Below are 20,934 nucleotides of genomic sequence, written 5' to 3' on the forward strand. Positions count from 1 at the left end.
TTATGATTAAAGGTTAGTTACATCTTACAACCAGGATTAGATGCTTCTACATCATTGTTATTCTACTATTTTATCCTTTGATTTGCGGGATAAGTTACGGATATGGTTAGAGTTTGGAATAGAGTTTTTCCAGGGTTAAAAAACTATGTTACATCTCAGGTTGAGAATCATCAGACTGATCATGTTGGTTGGTCCAAACCAGCACAAAGGACGCCCTCACATTATACCTAACTGGACCAAACCACGCCTAAGTGCGATTGTCCCCACTTCCCACTCACACTGTACTTTATCGATCCATGCCCGACTATGCTTCTGTCATTGGGATGCGATTGTTTTGATGAAAGCAGGAAGTAAGATCTCTCTTAACACCGGAGCCCATCTTAATACTAAGTTTGGGGCTTTTATTTTGAGTAGTTTGGGACGCGATGACACAATCATATTGCTTAGTCAATCTATCACTTGTGCCGCTCAGACATTCACGTTACCGCATCAAAAGGTGTTTAAGAAAGCAGCTTAAGTTAATAACTGTTGTGCAACTGACGTCTAGCCTTTTGCATTGCGCTCTTGCGTGATTTGCGATCACATTGTGCGTTCCATACCCGAGCCCACCTCGCTAGTCACACTATCACACTAGTCAAACGAACAAGGCTTTGGAGGTCAAACGCGATTAGGCACGTCTACAGCAGGGTGGCTTACACTAGCCTCATGTCTTGCACGTTTGAGCCTGTGTAGTGTGTGCTTAGTATGAAGGTCTGATATATTGCACTGTATGTGTGTTTGGGTGTGTTTGTGTAATACCCTCTGTCTTCTCCGTAGGGTGAAGTTCTTCCACAGTAACAGTCTGAGCTGCATCAGGAGACTCATTATCGGCTTCACGTGTTGCTATGGGATTATTAAACTGTTACCCCTATAGAGAGGGAAAAAAGAGGGAAATTTATAATTAACAGACAGTCAACCAACAAATTACAAATTTATTCTTGAGTCCTTTAACATGAAGCGAGTTTAAAGCTATAGGTACACATCAAGCCAACAACTTCAATTGGTAATGCCTAAAAATAAGTGAAAAATGTAGGTTGAACATGTTTCAATATTTTAGGTGATACCAACTGAAGTTATTTTTTAAAAATTTCACCTTGAATTTTCCATTTCTACCCCTGACCCCTAAACTTTCCCCTACCCATTTGTTTAGTGCATTTACATGAAAGGCTAGGGATGTCTCAATTCTCTTTTAATAGTGTGATAAACATTACATCTACTTTGACGTAGAACGTATTGTCATATGATGGTGTAGTAGTAGTGGTGTCAAATTCGCTTTTACTGCGTCTAGTTTACCGCTTGAACATTTTGAGTTTACTCGCTTCATTCGCGCATAAAATTCTGGTCTTCGAGACATTCACGAGGAAATTCGCGTCATGGGAGGGCCTTCCATAGGCTTCCGCAACTCCGCTCGCTTCCTGTAATCACGTCACTACTAGAGCAAGCTCCTGATTGGTTAACCAAAGCGGCCAAAGTAAAAAAAAATTCAACTGCGCGTTTGCCATGGCAACGCTCAATTTGTGCCATTCGTGCAAACTAGACGCGCGAAATGAGGCGGAATCGCGTCTACCGCGCCGTGCTAAACACCTCATTCGCGCCGCGAGACCTCCAGACGAGCGTCAACGCGTCTTCACATTGGCTTAACATTGAAATCACTCCCGCTTGACACCTCTACCGCGGCTGGTGTAAACGCAGCATTAGGGGAATAATTTTAACCCTTTCACTCTTTTAAGAGACAAGGGATAGGCGTAGGGGTATAAAATAGAATTGGAATTGGGTCTTAAAGTGAGAAAATTTTAGTTGAAAAAACTTCAGATTCTAGGTGTTACCAATTAAAGTAATTTTTTAGATTAATCCCAAAGTCAATTAAACAACATTTTAAAATCTAGCTGGAAGCAGTAGATCTTCCAGGTACTTTTTGCCTGCTATTTTTCAAATACTAAAAATTCAGACATACTACTCGCTCTGCATATCGATTTTAGACGATTTTGAATGCAGCGTTAATTCCACTTACTGTAAGTCACCGTCATTTTTTTTTTGTTGCAATTTAACATGTCGAATTGGTAATGGCGTAAGATCTGGCTTAAAAGATATAACGAATATATCATGATAAGCATGCGCTGCTTTGCTTATGTTTTGAATCCCAGCAGTCATGTTTGAAGTGACTCAATTTTTTGTCACATAATGGCACAGATCGGATGTGACCCATGAAAAAAAGTAAGGTTCTGATATTCTTAGATCGGTTTCAGGCCTCATTCTTATGAAATAAATTGGATATGAATCGGATACATGCATTCGCGTCTGCAATGTAAGCGGACACATTGGATATTCCCGTGTCAACGTGTGCCGTATGTCTTTGAAAACGCGGCGTTGGGAAATTACATCAACACAACCAACGATCACATGACTCTTTTTAGCAGTAAAATGGAAGATGACTGCTCCGCTTTGTGGAGTAATGCTGAAGTTTCATGTCTTGTTACAGAACTAAGCGCTTTGTAAGCTTGTATTTGAATATTGTATAATCATTTCATCTGTGTCTATTGCATATCGTGACATTTTACTTCCTGTGTGGTTCAAGTGGTTTCGGGTCGATATGTCAACCTTAAAAAAGTGTTTGGTGTAAATGCAAAAAATCGGAAACAGCTAACAAATCGGAATTTGATCTGCAGTGTAAATCCAGCCTTAAATACATTAAAAATGTGATTTTATTTACATATAAATTAGTTTGGTATGCAATATTTCTTTCTTTGTTTCCTAGAAATTGTGTAAACATCCTTAAGTCATCTTACTCGCAAATAGTTTATTTTTTGTTTTACAATAAACCTTGCGAGGAATTTTATTTCTGTCCTCAGTTCTCAAAAGGCTAAAATAACATGTTGATTAAGGTGCAGTAAGTCTATACAGACGCACAGCTCGTGAGGAAACCTTTTTGTCACCCATTTAGTGTCATCATACAGAAAAAAACAATCTGTCACACATTCACACACATCCCTAACACACAACTTTAAAACCTCTTCTAATCCCTCCAATAGCTCTTTAAAGAGCAGATGTGTGTTTACTGTGGGACACGAGCGAGTTTTAATTGATACTAGAGGGAAAGACGCAAGTCATGTTCACCTTTGTTTCTCTGGAAATGAGCACACAGTCATCTTTAAACAAACACACACATTTACTCTTCCAGGAAAACACACTTCAGATAAGAGAGTTCAGTAGAGTTCATATAAAACAATAAAACAACCTACTGCCATCTCTGGGTGAGAAAGGACACACAAAACTCTTGTTCGTGTCTTAAAATGATCTGGGTCTGAATCATCGTAACCGATGAGAAGAGAAAAAGGTATAAAATGAATTCATGAAGTGAGCTGTAGATCTGATTCACTGGTTTTATGAGTTTAATCAAGCTAGGTTTGATCTTTCCAGTTTCTTATTATTGCTTTGCTCTTTGAACTCACAGATCTACTGATGTCATCTCATGCCCTGTGTCCCAATTCACCTACTATGCCCTAAAGTATTGTTTTTGTTATGGAAAAGTATGGACATTTAAAGTGCATTAACAGATGATAAATCAAATGTTGACTACTATTTAGTAGTACTGATCGTATTTGAATTGGGAGGCAGGAATGGTGATTTCAAAGATCTGGGTTTGGGTTTAATCTCAGTGATTTGGTCTTAAAGAAGACATTTCACAAGACATTTTTAAGATGTCAAATAAATCTTTGGTGTCCCCAGAGTACGTATGTGAAGTTTGAGCTCAAAATATCGCACAGATCATTTATAATAACATGTTAAATTGCCACTTGGTAGGTGTGAGCAAAATGTGCGGTATTTTGTGTGTCCTTTATAATGCAAATGAGCTGATCTCTGCGCCAAAACCCAGTGCTGTGGTTGGATAGTGCAGATTAAGGGGCGGTATTATCCCCTTCTGACTTCACAAGGGGAGCCAAATTTCAATGAGCTATTTTTTCACATGCTTGTAGAGAATATACCAAATCTGAGTTACTGGGTTGATAGAAGCACTAGGTACCCAATTGTAGCACTTAAACATGGAAAAAGTCAGATTTTCATGATATTTTCCCTTTAAGGTCGATATATGGTCCATTTTTTACACATACGCAAAGGTCCGTGTACATTTCGCATGCACAGTTTTCGTCATCAGAAAAGTGTCCGAGTACTGTACGCGCACCACCGGATTTTTGAAACCCTTTACACAGACGAGTCAAATAAACTATACTTTGCAATGCTGGGCATTCGACCTTTGTGTACACGTAACATACAGACTATACTCTGGGCTTAATGTCCCCCTCTTTTGAAAATCAAGCTTTTATTGTTGTTTATATGTTTATGTGGTGTTTTTAATAAGACAACCATGTGCAAATCCATCATTCAACACCATTGCTGAGTTTTTTCTCCATAAAATTGCAATTTTCCAAAGACATACTGAAAAGCATGGTTTGTAATCACCTGGGTTTCCTACATCACAAACATACAACAAATCACGTCAAAAAGCTTAGGTGAGTGGATCAGTTTGAGCAACTTGTGTATGCCGCGTGAAGCAATCAGCTAAGTATCTGGAACTGCTGAATGCAGCATCTGTGTACATTTATATCTATGGTCTGAGCTGGTGCGTTTGAGTGGAGGTGGGGATTCATTTGCATATTCATGAATTCACATATACTAAATGAGGCAAGGGCTCAAGCTGTTTTAACTCATTCCCCGCCAGCCTTTATTTGAAAAGTTGCCCGTCACCATTTTTGTGTGATTTTCACAAAAGTATCACAAAATGACTTCCAGGATTTTTTTTCTAAAAATATATAAACATTCAAATATATCAAAAGAAATAACAGACCCTCTGGTTTCAAACAAACAAACAATAAAATAAAACGAGAAAAAAAAAACGATTCATCCCATATATTTTTTTCTCTGCATATAAAATCTAGTGCAGTGATCTCAAACTCCCGGCCCGCGGGCCATTTGCGGCCCGCCCTCCCCCTCTCTGCGGCCCGCGTCACCTTTCAAAAATATAACGTAATCTGGCCCGCAGAAAGATTTTTATTTAAATTCGTTTTTTTTTATTTAAACGTTTAAGGGTTCGGTCACATGTTGCGTCTAACAACGCGAGTTAAAACGAGTCGAGGCGTTTCTTAAAGTATGTTTACTTTTCAAAGTGCTTGCTTGGGAGCGGAGGTTGCGCAGCGAAGGTAACGGAATGCGTGATCGGATTTTAATTCCTCTCGCGTCAATCATATCATTGTCACAATGCGATCAGTTCATCTGATCGCGACTTAGTAGTAGTGTTTGTCCAGAGAAGATTTGTTACTTCCGGGTGGATACTCTGTTACTCAGAGAAGAGCTGCTGTGGGGTTATTACCGTAGTTCACATCAAGTCACAGCTTCTAAAGCCGGGTACACACCAAAAGATAATCGGGCTGATTTTGGGCCGATTTCCCCCCTTCCGACAATCCTAGCTATGTCCCGAGTATCGCGAAGGTTTCACAGATTATCTTATCAGATTGTCCCTTCATGTGAGGTGTGTTAAGAGTGTCCGAACCTGTTTGGAAGAACGTCGGAGCCGCGCCGATCGCGAATCGTAAATATTCAACATGTTGAATATTTACGATCAGAAATCCTGATGTGTGTGGGGAATCCCGAGGACAAACGCGAGCACGCTAATGAGATTATCACGTGAAACGAAACCATATCCAATCAGAAAGCGAGATGAGGGAAGACGGAAGCAGTCATGGTGCAGCACAAAGGCCGCTTCTCAATCCGTAGGTCGCATTTCCAGGCTGTATATACGTCATCAAGACTGTCTTATTTCAGAATATATAAAATTGGCTATTATTCCTTGTTCATCGTATATTGTTTTAATAAACTTATGACTTGTGAATGTAATGCTCAGTTAACTTGAATAAACCAGGTTTCATGACGTATGCAGCCTGCATATGCGACCTCAGCAGGCTACACCCTTCGGATTGAGAAACGGCCAAAGTGAAGTTGATGTGGACAGCAGAGATGGAGGATCAGCTTGTTGATTTGTGGCAACAGCACGAATGTTTATACAACGTATCTTGTAAAAATTATTCCAAGCACTATCATTGAAATGTCTTCCTGCATATCGTCCGCCATGCTTGTTTTGAAGTCTTGCGAGATTTTGTGGGATTTCCTGTGTTGACAGTCGAGACTCTGATTAAAAATCTGTATGTGTGTGGTGTGCTGTCTTTAACACATAATGGCACACCACACACTATAGGAGCAAAACGGATAAATCTAGGATTTTTTATCCTCAAGTTTGTGGTCCATCACATTTTTAAAATCTTATAAGATGTAAAAAATCTTCTGGTGTGTACCCAGCATAATGGAGACACCGCAGTGGGAGATGTACTGCAACAGTTTAATATTAAACTACGGATGAGAAAATTACCCATCAAAGTGCCCAGGTTAGGAAAAGAGGAAAGATGAGGAGAAATTACAGAGGATACAAGTATGTACACTTCTATATATAATGAAATATATATGAAGTATAATACATACATTATTATCTTGCTTGCTTATACATAGAGCAGTATTATTTATTTTTACTGTCCAACTACCTTATGTAACATTGACTACCCATCCAAATGTTTTAGGATCACTTTCACTTATTAATATTTTTCTAAATATAATAGCAAATTCATTAAAACGGTGGAATAACAAAAAGGAACATAATGAAGTCAATACTATGACTGAAAACAGTCAAAAATAAATAAAAACAGAAACACGTACTGTTGGTAAAAATTTTTTATAATAGTTTATAAATGTATAGGAATTAAATTTGTTATTTTTAATAGGCCTTAGTTAATAATTCAAAGCGGGTTAAGAAAATATTTACTTACTTTTATAAAATAATGTATATTAAAAAATAAAAAACACTGTTTATATATTTTCAAGTATTATTATACATAAAAAAATATTTTAAAGAAATATTGTACTTTTTTGAATGTTAAAATAGCTCTGCGGCCCTCTGATGAAATGTCAGTCTCAGAAATGGCCCCAAGCCAGTTTGAGTTTGAGACCCCTGGTCTAGTGGATAATCGCAGTATAACAGATTACCATAAAAACTCATCAGGAACACGTTTTTTCATGCAAAGGTTTTAAATGACATTTTCAAATGAGTTTTTTTCATGCAAATGAGATAACTCGTCAATGGTGGGGAAAGAGTTAAGGCATGAAAAATGATCATCACAGAAAAAACTTTTACTGTTTTGATGATCAAAGGTTCGTTTTAAGGGATACAATTATAGACTACAGTGGGACTTTTATACGTAAGGTACAGTACAATGTCAGTCTGCTAAATATTTATAAAATATCAAGTACTGATCAATGTGTAAGGAATAATTGACGACGGGACATTGAATTATAAGAAAATAATGTACACCCAAGGTGCAATGTGGCACGACGCGAAGTGTGGATTATTTTCAAATAATTCAAAGGACCGGAGTCAATTATTCCTCTTATACCACGGTTACCACAAACATTACTTTGGTGCCTATTTTTAAGACATTTGTCAAGTTAGGTGTGCAGAAATTAATGCATACCCACTGAACATTTCTCAGCCAATCAGAATACAGCATTCAACAGACCCGTGGTATAAAGACATATTAATTTATCTTTAGAATAAAACATGGGTGAGTACAGTAAAATAGATAGAAGTGAGATCATACATAGTTACATGTAAGTTAATTAGCTATTTGTCTTTTCCAAAGTGACTTACAGTCCCATCGGATCTCATCGGAGGTTAAGAGCCTTGATCAAGGACATAATGGTGACAGGGGAACTCAGTTTGACAGCAGGTCATGAATCACCCATTTCGAGATTTTAACCTACAACCTTTCGGGTTAGTAGCCCATTTCTTTAACTATCACACAGATAACATATTTGCCTCCCGACATACACACGCACACACTCGCTCACTCTCTCTCTCTCTGTTAGGTTACATATTCTTCTGTTAAAAGGACATATGCAGCTTTATAAGGGGACATATTCAATTGTCCAATCAATTATTTGTCGCCAAAGGACAGTTTCCATTTCTAGAATATGAACAGTATTACTGTGTTTAGGGAATAGGTGCGTTATATATCTATCTTTATCAGAGGACACATCTCTAAGGTACAGATTCTTCAGGGCACACATTCTTCTCTAACAAAGCCCAGAAGGTAAATCATTTCATGTTAAATGAAAGTGCAGTTTTAATTCAAACAGAACTACATTTGAAACCTCAGCTTAAATGATTTCTCTATCATGAACAAACGCCTCTCTCTTTTCCAGCTTCATTCATGAATTTATCTCACATATAAACCGTGTTTGCATTTGATCCAAAGAGTAAATGTATCGAAGGTATACATTAGACACCATCACAGAAATTCTATTGGTTTTATTGGAAATTTTATTGGTTCTAATGGAATATGGCCCAAACACACTACAGTTTAGTGGTTCTAATGGTAAAAGCTAATGGTTCCTATTGGTATTTTAATGGAAACCATTATTTTCTGTAATGGTTTTATTGTGTTTTTCAGCAGGGCTATGTGACTTTCAGCAAAGAATGAGTTTAATATCACACAAATCTATCACGCTCTAAAAATATCTGGGTTATTTTTTACCCATAATGGGTAAATATTGGACAGAACGCATGCTGGGTTAAAATGACCCAATGTTGGGTTGTTGTTGTGCAACCATGTATTATAATAAACCAACAGTTGGGTTAAAACAACCCAGCATTGGGTCAATTTTAAGCCAGCGCTGTGTTCTGTCCAATATTTACCCATTATGGGTCAAAAATAATCATTTTGCAGTGCAGATGGCTATAGACCAAGATTATGGATGAATGATTGGGGTCTCATATTTATTTAAAAGTAGAATATACTTTTATTCTCTAAGTGTTATACGAATATTAAAATTAAGTACTTGAAGTGCTCTTTGAATGTAAGGGATAATTTAACTCAATAAATTAAGACTTTCCAAGGCACTCGAATGGTATAGAAAAAGTCAAAAAGCCTTTATTTCACCGTGGCCTAATCTTTTATAAACATATGACAAATACAGCTTTGCGTTGCGGCTTACAAGCCTTCGTCAGGGTTTGAGTCTGTGCTTTTTTTCCGCGACTGAGGTATTGTTGGTGCAGAAAATTGTTCCCCTTATAAAAGTGCCTTACGTCCAGGAGAAAATCAAGTTATATTTTTGTAACTTTACAATATAGATTGCCTACTAAAGTAAGAGCGCTCATTTGCTGTTTGTGACCCAGAAGAAGAGTCTTCAGTCTCTCTCTCTCTCTCGTAATTGTCTCTAGTTACAGTAAATATTTCATCAGGCCTCAGCCTGAACATCACGCAGGAAAAATGACCAGCACAGGAACCTTGTATGAAATATGCAGGGAGTAATTTCCTATTTATGAATCACTGTCTGCCTTTCCATCATCACCAGAGAATTTATTTCTGTGGGAAATGGGGTTGCGCATACACACACACGCGCGCGCACACCCACATTATATAGCCTACATAATTGTAAGGGTCAACTACCAATGCACACATAAGTTGAAGGTGTACAGTATAAATGTGTTGTAGTGCAAAGGTCAGAGAGTAAATTGAATGCTGTTACGAGATCTGTAACATTTGCATACAATTTAAGCCAGCAATATAAAAGTGTTTGGATAAATTTATAGGAAACTCTCTAGACTTAATATCTGGGGTGTTAAAATTTGTATGCAATGTTTTTTTATACAGAATTTGATGCCAAATGAAAAAACTAAACCTAAGTGCTAAACCTTCCTTTATCAACCACCTGCAGTCCACTTGACCAATTGAAATAATTTACTGTCAATATTTTCAGCGTAAAGTCAAGTCATGTTTTGTATAGACGGTTTCATCTAACGCACGTGTGGTGACGCGATACGTGTCTGGTCTGAACTTTACTTCCGGTTTCAGTTTTTTTTAAAGGTCTGACTAGTTGCTAAACACAACTACCTCTTCGAAAAATAACAAATGTTATGGTTTCCTAGGTAATCCACGAGTTGTTCATTTAGCTTGTTATATAAATAAACTACGTTTAAAGTACTTTGATGTTTTTATTCTTAGCGGCGTTTACCGGAAGTTACGTGTTGACCACGAAAGCCGCTTGTATATGTTGTTACTGCTGAAACCGTCTATAGCATGTATAGAAAATATATATATTAATCCATGACATATCTACACTGTTAAAATTTCGATAAAAAATTACAGTAACCTACAGTAGATTAAAATGTATGTTTATTATGTTTACGATTATGCTAATAAACTGATAATGTGTGAGGTCATGTAAACGCGTAAAATGTTTTTCTTTTATCAGGAAAAGCCCATAAATTGTGTAAGCAAAAAACGATCGGCACATGTAGTTCCTTTTCAGTCGTTCACTATGATGTCACGTTGTGACCGACGTATTGCGTTCCCAATACGTCGGTCACTACGCAACGTCTCCGTTCCTTTTCTTCAGGGAACGAGGGTTACATACGTAACTGAGACGTTTTTTGCTCATTACCCCGATTTTGTGTGAACATGTAAACACCTTAAACGCTATTCTCGCAGTTTTTTTCATGTGCACATGTCTCTGTGTGTGAAGAATATCATTAACAAGTAAGTGACACATTAAAGTTTGCGAAAATTAAAGCTCATGCTACATTTACAGGTTCAGCAGACACGAGAAGAGATAAAACATTATAGCTTAAGACAGATATACTGTCGGGTTTTTGAAAAACTATTATAGGCGGTGACATCACTGCCTGCGAGAAACCTGACAAATCTCCAAGTCCAATTTAAACGCATGTGTGTGCATAGCCAATTTTCCAATTTTTTTATATTATCTTGATAACATTTTATATTTAGTTTTAGCTTCTGCACTAAAATGAATTTGCATTTACTCTTTTTCCATACATAGTGTTAAAGGACTTGCAGACAGTATGATATATAGCTTATATTACGTAAGATGATCACTCTTCGTATGAAAATGTTAAATAACTCAATAGCTTTCACAGATCTAATATAATCCCTAGTCCCCGCTATTCACTTTTTCTGTCTGTATGAAATTATAAACTTGATTACATAATGCATTTGTTTGCTAAGAAGCGGCTTGTAGCATAAAATAAACATCAAATGGATAATAGTGTTTAGAAATGAACAAGCTTCAGGGTATGAAACAGTTCTTGTGTTGGTAATAAATATGAACCCCCCTCCTCTTCATCTCTCATATTCAGTGCTACAGTTTCTCAATACTGCTGTCATCATGTTTTCAAAAGCAAATAAGCATATATGATATTACAATTTACCACGGTAATGTCATGTGTACAAAAGGTCAATTGAAGCACGCCAGGAACATTTTCAAGTTTTGTATGTTAAAGAGTTGATTCCCAATTTAAGTCACAGATTGACTCTACATTGCATCAGTAAAGTTGGACTTTCTGTATTTACTGCACTGTTTACTGCAATGCATAAAATGTATTTAAAAGAGTTGCAAATTCTCATTAACTAAAAGTTTATCTGTTTTTTGAAAGGGGGCCAATAAAGAAGAGCCTTCAGTTCATGGTTTATAATGGCAGAGCCTTTATATGATTGTTTTATGTGCAACAGGAAATTTGTAAGCTTTCCCAAACGTTATACCGGAATAAGGATGGCAATCAATTTAGAGACTTCGGTCACACTTTAGTTTAGGGTTTCACTTCTCTTTATTAACTAACTTTTTGCTGCGACTTTTGGCTCGGTAAACTCTTAATTAGTGTTTTATACAATGCTGTTAAGTTAGTGAGGATTGGAAAGCTGTTATAATAAAGAAACTTCACGCTGTTACGGCACAATATCAGCATGTTGTGCCTATGACTAAATCCCATATGAAGCCATAAGCAAATTAACTTACATGATCTAGTAAACCAAAGATTATAAATGACAAATGTAAACAAATTTTGGAACTATTGTTTAGAAACAGTTTAATAAATCGTTTGAACTAATAATAAACAACTATAAACAGGTAATGAATGAATTAACAAGATAATGAACTAAACAAGTACAGGGAACACATTATACATAATTACCAAATTAAAGGATCTTTTTAAAAGGTACCGGCCCTTAGGACCATTTTTATCCGACAGTGTAAATTAAAAACGTATATTTATTAGATTGGTATAAACATTTTCTGAGATATTTAGCCAATTAGCATAAAATGTGACAGATGTCATATGTGACCCTGGACCAAATAATTTTATATTTGTGCTTTAAAGCTGAATAAATAAGCTTTCTATTGATGTGCGGTTTGTTAGGATAGGACAATATTTGGCAGAGATACAATTTGGAAATCTGGAATCCGAGGATGCAAAAAAATCAAAATATCGAGAAAATCGCCTTTAAAGTGGTACAAATGAAGTTCTTAGCAACACAAATAACTAATGATAAATACATTTTTTATATATAATTCAGTCTGGTCTCACTGTTAATATATGAGGTATTAATATGTAATTTTAAAAACACAATACTTTTTTGTATGTTAAAATAGATGCGGAAGTGTACAATGTAAGTGTATTTGCATTTAATCGTAGCATGATTGCGTTTTTACAGCTACAGCAATTACAAATCTTTTATACCATAAAGATTGCAGTATAATGTCCCTTAAACAATTTAATCGATAACGTTACCACCCTGAACCCAAACCCTTTTTATACACATTTTTTTTAAATACATAATGTATTATGCAACGTAATGGACAAAAATCTGTAGGAAAAATTGTGTAACAATATAGCATTTAAAATATATTTTTTAATACCCAAAACAGTTTATTAAAATAATGTACTGTTACAAATAAAAAAACATAACAAACAGACAAGTGTAACCACAATAATGTATTTATTGCTAAATTTTAAAAGCTGTGCCAAAAGTTAAAATGCTGATGTGCTGCAGTCGTGGTCCTCTCTGGAGTTTATGAAGTACAGAGAAATATTAATCCACGATAACATTAATCCGGCTTCTCTCTGTCAAGGTGCGCATTTTAAATGTCAAAAGTACATCGACTGAAAGACGGCAATGTCGCAAATCTGTGACGTAATACGCCAATCAGCATTTTATGAGTCGTAAAGCTTCTTGAGGCGCAATATTTGAAGTCAAATTCATAACTAACGCCGGATTTGATGTTTACGGTCAATGATGAGAACTGGGATTAAGATCGCTGGATAAAGGGCTGAATTTGGATCTGTTCCTCACAATCATATGAATTTTACAGCGAATGAATAATATTAACATCTTTTGTAAGTTTATGTTGTGTTTTTGATGTTATTATTGTTGCATAGGAGAAAACGCCTTGCATGGAAAATAAACTAAATATTACAAAATGGTTAAATGATTACAGAAATATTCTTCATTTTAAGTTTTTAAAGTGTAGTTTTGTTTAGTATTGTGTAATTCTAAAACGAAGCGACAATGGTTTAATAATAAGAAAAAGCAGTGGAGTAACCAATACGTGACAGTGACAAGTAAACAGAAATTCGTCATACGATCACAAAAACCGCGAAATTCGTGACAATATCACAAAAAAAGAATCAAAAATTTAGTGAGACTGGGTATGACTTATGAGCAGTATTGGGGAAAGTTACTTTAAAAAGTAATGCATTACAATATTAAGTAACTCCCCAAAAAAGTAACTAATTGCGTTACTTAGTTACTTTTCATGCTTACGTTACTTTACGTTACTTTTTCTTACTTGGCTGAGGCTTGATCTCTTTCAGGCCTTTTCAGGTGTTTTTTATGATCGCAAAAATGTAAAGCTCTGGCCTGCCATCTCCGTTTCTGACTCAAATTGTCCCGCTCAGCCGCACAGAGTGTGTAATTCTACGTTAATATGTTCAGTTTAATTCAGTACATTATTTTATTTTTAAATTGAATTAATTAAACTGAAAAGTAACTCGCATTACTTTTTTTAAAAAGTAACTTAAATATTAATGTGTACATTTATAAAGTAATGGGTTACTTTACTTGTTACTTTAGAAAAGTAATATTATTACGTAATGCACGTTACTTATAATGCGTTACCCCCAACACTGCTTATGAGTGGTTGTGTGTTCCAGGGTCACAAATATTTATCACATGACAATTCTAAACACATTTAAAAATTAAGTTATTTTATGACACATTTGACAATAATAATTAGTCAGAAAAAAGGTAAATTGACTTTATTGATGGACTATGTTGAGATATTTGCAAATTATAAAACTTTAAATCTGTGCCTAACTACTGGTAAGCAAGCTAAAGGATACAACAAACATAAACTTCAGTGGAGAAAAAGCGTTATGACCAGTTCTCCTTTGGTACATTAACATTGTTATTAATACTAGCTTGTGCTATAAAGCATCACAGTTTTATGTGTACTGCTGCCGTTCAATGGCGTATTATGCAACAGAGTTACAGTACAGTACAAACTAACTAGTAGTAATTAAGCCCCGAGTGTGAATAACTTTCATATTAAACCCTTATGAACGGCTGATGCAACTTTAGTCAGTTCTGTCTTCTGTTCTGTGATAAACGCAAGAGGAAGAATAAAGAAAAACATTTATCGGTTTCTATTTTTCAAACCTCCTGTGGTTAAATTAATTCTTTCATATCTTTGCACAATATCTCACCGAATGTATTGCCACATGCAAAAGATGCAAACATCCATCAAAGTGAAGAACCACAGGCGTGCTAATAAACAAGCATTATACAGTACATCCTTCATTCACACATCTACAGGTTTAAGCATTGCTGTACATTTTTGCTTCAGTTTTGAACACTATGTATAGATTTTCCATTTTGAAACCTAACAAACTTGTATTTGCATAGGCTAAATACATGAGGTTAGCTTTGTGCATCTTTACATTTTCAGTAAAGCTGCTTTGAAACTGAAAAGCGCAAATAAATGGGAATTCAATTGTCTTTGTGAAACACCTGTCTTGAAGAACCAGCATATTTCTTTAGTATTTTGTTATATCTAATGTTATAACACAAGTGGCGTTAGTGTCCAAAGGCTCATCTGTTTGAGTCACATGTACTATAAAGGGCTTTTAACAATGCACTTGGGTTATCATCTATCAAAACATCACTTTTAACCCTACATAAAGTTATGTTTGCATCTATAAGAACTGAAATGCAGTTAGCAGTATTTTAACACCAGTTTATGAAATATAAACACTGTACACACGCTCTCATTTCTGTAGGCAGATAAGCAAATCAACATGTCACATGCCAATCTCAACAATATTCATCACAGTTTTTGACCTCATCAATATAATAATAAGAGTTTTAACCTCTGGATCAATAATACAGGTATAGTGTGAATATCCAGGATTCATTATTAACCCAGACTAAAGTAAAAAGAGTATATACAAGATAATCCAGGGTTCTGGTGATGTAAAACTCTGGATTTTGTCAGGAAATGTACTAAAATAACTGAAAATGTGTTCATCGGAAAGATCTGTATCTTGTATGGCATGAGTGTGATTAAATCATGGGGTCATTTTTAGCCAACCTATCATTTTAACAATTTTAAGTGTGAACTGAAATAAAACTAGTTTTTTTTTAAATTGGCTGACTCTAAAAATGGTTGGGTTATTTTTTTAACTCAATGTGTAAATATTGGACAGAACATGTGCTGATTAAAAATCAACACATGATTGTTGTTTAAACTACAGACACTTTGATGGCCCACTGGGTGCATTTATAAAAAACATGTTTAATGTACTTATTTATTTAACTTTTCTCCATACCTTTAATTATAAAAGATATCACATAATAAACACTATACTCACTGTAAAAAATAAATGCAGCATGAAGTTAAACAACTTGGTTTTGCAAGTAAATTTAACCCATTTTAGGTTTTGACTTCAGATCCCATATGGCAAAAAAAATATTTCAAAATGTACAGTATTTAACACATATGTTAAATATATGAAGAGTTTTGTTGCAAAACGAGATAAATCCAGTTTTTAACATTTTTGTCAAAACATGTTTATTATTATGTTATCATGTTATTATTTTGTTTTATGGTGCTACTTAGCTGTATTTTTTAAGTTATGAATGTTTAAATCAAAACAAACCAACTGCAGTTGAATTGAAATTAATTGGAATGCACAACCAAAAAACAAGATTTCTGAACAATTAAAAAAATGGTGGTTATCTCATTTTGCAACGAAACTCTTCATATGTTAAATAAATGTTTTAGAAAGTAATGCTCAATTGAAAATATTTATGAATTTGGAACTAGAGTATTTCGTTTTAACCCTCATATATCAACATATATTTTATGCAAAAACATTTCTAATTTTACATTACGTATGGCAAAAATATATTATTTGCCAAAATATATTTTAAATATATGCTAAATAAGTTAATTTTATGAAGTATATTTTGTACTTTTCTTTAAACCAGCATATTTCTTTCTTTATTTTGTTATAACACAAGTGGCGTTCCAAAGGCTCATCTGCTTGAGTCACATGTACTATAAAGTCTTTAAACAATGCACTTGGGTTATCATCTATCAAAACTTCACTTTTAACCCTACATAAAGTCATGTTTACATCTATAAGAACTGAAAAGCAGTAAGCAGTATTTTAACATCGGTTTATGAAACAGTGTAAGGTGTTTTTGAAAATGTTATTCATCCAATCATTGTTTTTCACCTCATCAATATGAAAAAATGTATTCTTTCCCTAAATGTATTTGAGATATATGCTAAATAAGTTAATTTTATAAAGTATATTTTCTACTTTTCTTTAAACCAGCATATTTTGTTGAAATGTGAAAGTTTAAAGTTTATTTAATTTCTGCTCCATGTCCCCTTAGGGGCTCCGTAGTTTACATGTTTGTAACATAAATCAAGTTTTTCTTCCATTGCAACGTGAATATATTACCTTGGATTGAAATATATAGAGGACTAAGTATTTTTTAAAGCTTTAATTTTTTATATATATATATTTTTATATTTCAAAATATACAAAAAATTTGCCAAAAAATATATCAATAAAAATACATATTTTGTTAACATATTTCAAAATGTATTTCAGCAAATATATATATTTTACCATTTTTATATTTAAAAAAATATTTTTTGCTGTATGGGATAAGTTGGCATAACTTATAAAACAAGTTGAAATTGTTCAACTTAATTTGTAAAGTTAAAGTAACATAAAACTATATGTTGATTTGATGTCAATGCTGCCTTTTTTTATAGTGATATTTCACAACATTAATCATTTAACTTTAGATGTGCATTTACCACACTGTAAAAAAAGCAGCATCAAGTTAAACTAACTTTTGGTAACACTTTATTTTACGGTGTCTTTGTTACACTTGCTACATGTAATTATTATAGTAATAACAGTTAATTATGCAGTTACATTGAACTAACCCTAAACCAAACCCTAATCCTAACCCCAACCCTATAGTAAGTACATAAGAAATAATTGACGACGGGCCATGGAATTATAAGAAAATAATGCACACCAAGGTGGTAATGCCGCAGGTGTGCATTATTTTCAAATAATTCAAAGGACCGGAGTCAATTATTCCGCTTATACCACGGTTACCACAAACATTGTTCTGGTGCCTATTTTTAGGACATTTGACAAGTTAGGTGTGCGGTTTACAGAAAAATAATCAACACCCATAGAACATTTCTCAGCCAATCAGAATGCAGCATTCAACAGACCTGTGGTATAAATGTTATTAATGACTATTACTTAGTACTTAAATGTATAATTACACTGTAACAGTGATGGCGTAAAATAAAGTGTGACCTAACTTTCTTTTGCAAGTCAATTCAAGATACTTTTTTAAGTTTTGACCTGTGAATAGTTGACATAACTTATATTTGTATGTTACTTTAACTTAAAAATTTATGTTGATTTGACAAAAATGCTGCATTTTTTTCCAGTGCTCCACAGTCAAGAAAAATGTATAATTTGTGATGTAATAAAATGACACTTGTTAGTTCAGAACGATGCTGCTTTTCAAAAATACTAAAACAAATAACTGACTTCTTCTGTGATGCGTATGTTAATGAGTTAAAGTGTAAAAACCGTGTGCTACAGGTGTAAGAGTTTGACCCGTGTACAGTATTGAGATACACATCAGATAGAGTAATCTGAATAAACACTTACCTGTGTTAAAACTGGAGCCGATCCGACTGTCAACTTTTCATGCTCATCTTCAATACGATCCAAACAACAGCCAGCAACCTGATACACGAGGTTGCTTATATCTTTCTTTCTTTCACTCTCTCTACTGTTTAATCTCTCTCTATCTCTCTCTCTATCTCTCTCTCTCTCTCTCATTCCCCATGCAATAAAGTAGGCAAATAAGCTGTGTGCAATCTCTATGGATACAGGTGAGGTGGTGTGTGTTACACAAGACACAAAACACCCACGTGGCCAGATGCTCTTCTGTAAACCAATGCCGAGTGAGTGTGTGTGTGTGACATTTATGCAATATAAAATGAATCAGATTTATGTATGATAAGTTAATCATCAGCTAAGACAGAGGACAGAAAATCTCAGGTTTACATCAAATACGTTTTACAGCAGCAATAATAAAGACAAACCTCGCAGGTGAATGGCCTGAGAGACACACACAGAGAAAGAGACAGACCAATGCAGTCTTTTATCATTTAAATTGTGCATTTTTTCTTATCAGGTATTTGAAAGCCTGTTGATGTTTTTAGTAAAAAATCCTGATAAAGTATGATTCTTACTGTCAATGTGAGGCTGTCAATGAAATGCTCATATAAACTCTCTTACCCCTAAAATGCAAATTAAACAAATCAATAAACACTGAATGCATCAGGGAAATAAGCTGTGAAAACATTACTTTCCCTTGACTTCACACATCCGAGCTGTGAAAATGTATAATCAGATTGTGTAATTTAATGTAAAGCACGCGTATAGAAGACAAAGCAGCTGATGTTTGTTGTTATATTTTTTTTCTACATTATAAGAAGAAGAGTTCCAGCGGTGATGTGTCACAATGATTACTGAACACACATGTGTTGATAAGAGAGTCATCACACTTACAGGAGTGATGTCTACTGTATACAAAACTCTTTCACAGGCAAAGGTCAAGGCTATGGGGAGGAGCTTAAAACTGTCATGTAATGTTGAACAAAGCAACAGTGTTTATGGATCTATCATAGGAATTTATGTCGGTGGATTTAGGAGTAAGTTAACCTTAACCCTATTTACATTCATAATTATAAAATAAAAACATATGCATGCTGAACCCATAACCTTTCATTGCAAATGCAGTGCTGATCTACAAGACATTCAGAGTCTTACAATGCTCAAGTAGTTTGCTGAATCATGCTTTGTCTACACTGTCTCTGTTGATTAACCTTAAAACACAGATTATCTGTTTTATGTTTAATACATAACAAACACTCTTTAACCAGAATTTATCCAGAAACTGAAATAACTATACATTTTACAACACAATCTCATTGCAATTCGTAGATATTTTACAATGTGGCAAATTCGTATTGTACAAACATAATCCAGGGGCCATATTTATAAAATGCTGCATAGGAAACGTCCTAAATATAATCTTGTGATTCGTAAAACGAACGTGCGCACAGAAAACGCGTGTACAGATGTAAAATCTATAAATCGCAAATGGTTTTTAAATTGTGTGCAGCTAAACAGTTTCAAATCTTCACATTTAAACAATGCCTAATTAATGTCATTGACATATAAAAGAGCACCTGTCAATGTTTAAATCCTTAAAATACATGTCTCTGGCCAAAAATATATTTTAAATATATGCTGAATACAAGTACATTTTATAAAGTAGCCTATATTTTTTATGTTAAAAATATATTTAATTTAAACCTTTTTAAAATTGTTTACAGGTTCGTAACATAGACAAAGTTTTTCTTCAAATATGACATATATTTTCTCGGATTTAAATATATGGAGGGCTGAATATATTTTTTAAGCTTTAAAATGTATTTACTTTTAAAATATATTTCAAAAAATACAAAAATGGCCAAAAATATATATGTGAAAAATATATTTTTGTAAACGTATTCCTAAATATGTTTTAGCAAATATATATTTTCGCCATTTTTTGTATATTTTGAATTATACAACAGTTCTTTCTGGTTCTCGAATCTGATTGGCTAAGAGCTATGCAATATTGTCCTGATAACGGCACTGTAACCGCTTCACCTTTCATATCATTCCGCCACCTAGTGAATGGAGGTCCTTAACAGGCTCGTATCACGTTAAGAATAAATGAGAAAGCAATAGTAACGTTATACAAGTAGTTTTATTAACTTTTACCTCGCGCCAAAACAATAACAACACAAAAGACACTAAATATGAATAAGAAATCAAGTAAAAGTTTGATCATGACACCAAATACTGCTGATTTGATCTCATTTTGACGATCATAAACAAACAAGGCCAACATGAGAGCCAGGGAATCCCTTTCAGAGATGTAGCCCAGAGAGGGCGGTGGTCAGCGGGGCGAGTGAACACTGATGTCCGCTCATGCTTTGGTTCTCATACGTACCGAATCTCACTAAGCAAACGTTCAAACAGGCGCTATCTTTACTAATCGACTGTAGATTTAAATATAATAAATATATATTCTCGACTGAACTAATCTTAAAACTACACTTTGTGACCAAGAAACGGTAATATAAAGTAACGGCTTTTCCGTCCATTGAGTTATTATGAGATTCAAAGCAGCCGAAAGTGTTACCTGTCATTCTGGCAGCCCTCAAATCCGTGGCGGAAGAAGTAGTTCTCAAACAAAGAGGCTTTTAAAATAACTCCGTTGTTGTTTTCTAGTTTTCGTTTTTCAAACGTGTGCCGTCGAACTGTTGTATAAA

The 20,934-nt window shown here is 34.7% G+C and overlaps 1 protein-coding gene across 2 annotated transcripts in view; it reads right to left on the minus strand.

Annotated features, from left to right (window-relative positions):
• Positions 1 to 18,368, minus strand: part of LOC129415948 (phospholipid-transporting ATPase ABCA1) — a 194,639-nt gene extending 176,271 nt beyond the window's left edge. For both annotated transcript variants that reach the window (XM_073859698.1, XM_073859697.1), the window contains exons 1-2: positions 18,209 to 18,368; positions 799 to 907 (exon numbers count right to left, since the gene is read on the minus strand). In XM_073859698.1, coding sequence (XP_073715799.1) covers positions 799 to 864 — 66 coding nt within the window. In that variant the 5' untranslated portion in view covers positions 865 to 907; positions 18,209 to 18,368. The remainder of the gene's footprint in view (positions 1 to 798; positions 908 to 18,208) is intronic.
• Between the last annotated feature and the right edge of the window lie 2,566 nt (positions 18,369 to 20,934).

The sequence above is a fragment of the Misgurnus anguillicaudatus genome, chromosome 21, assembly GCF_027580225.2.
Source record: "Misgurnus anguillicaudatus chromosome 21, ASM2758022v2, whole genome shotgun sequence".
NCBI classification, from domain to species: Eukaryota; Metazoa; Chordata; class Actinopteri; order Cypriniformes; family Cobitidae; genus Misgurnus; species Misgurnus anguillicaudatus.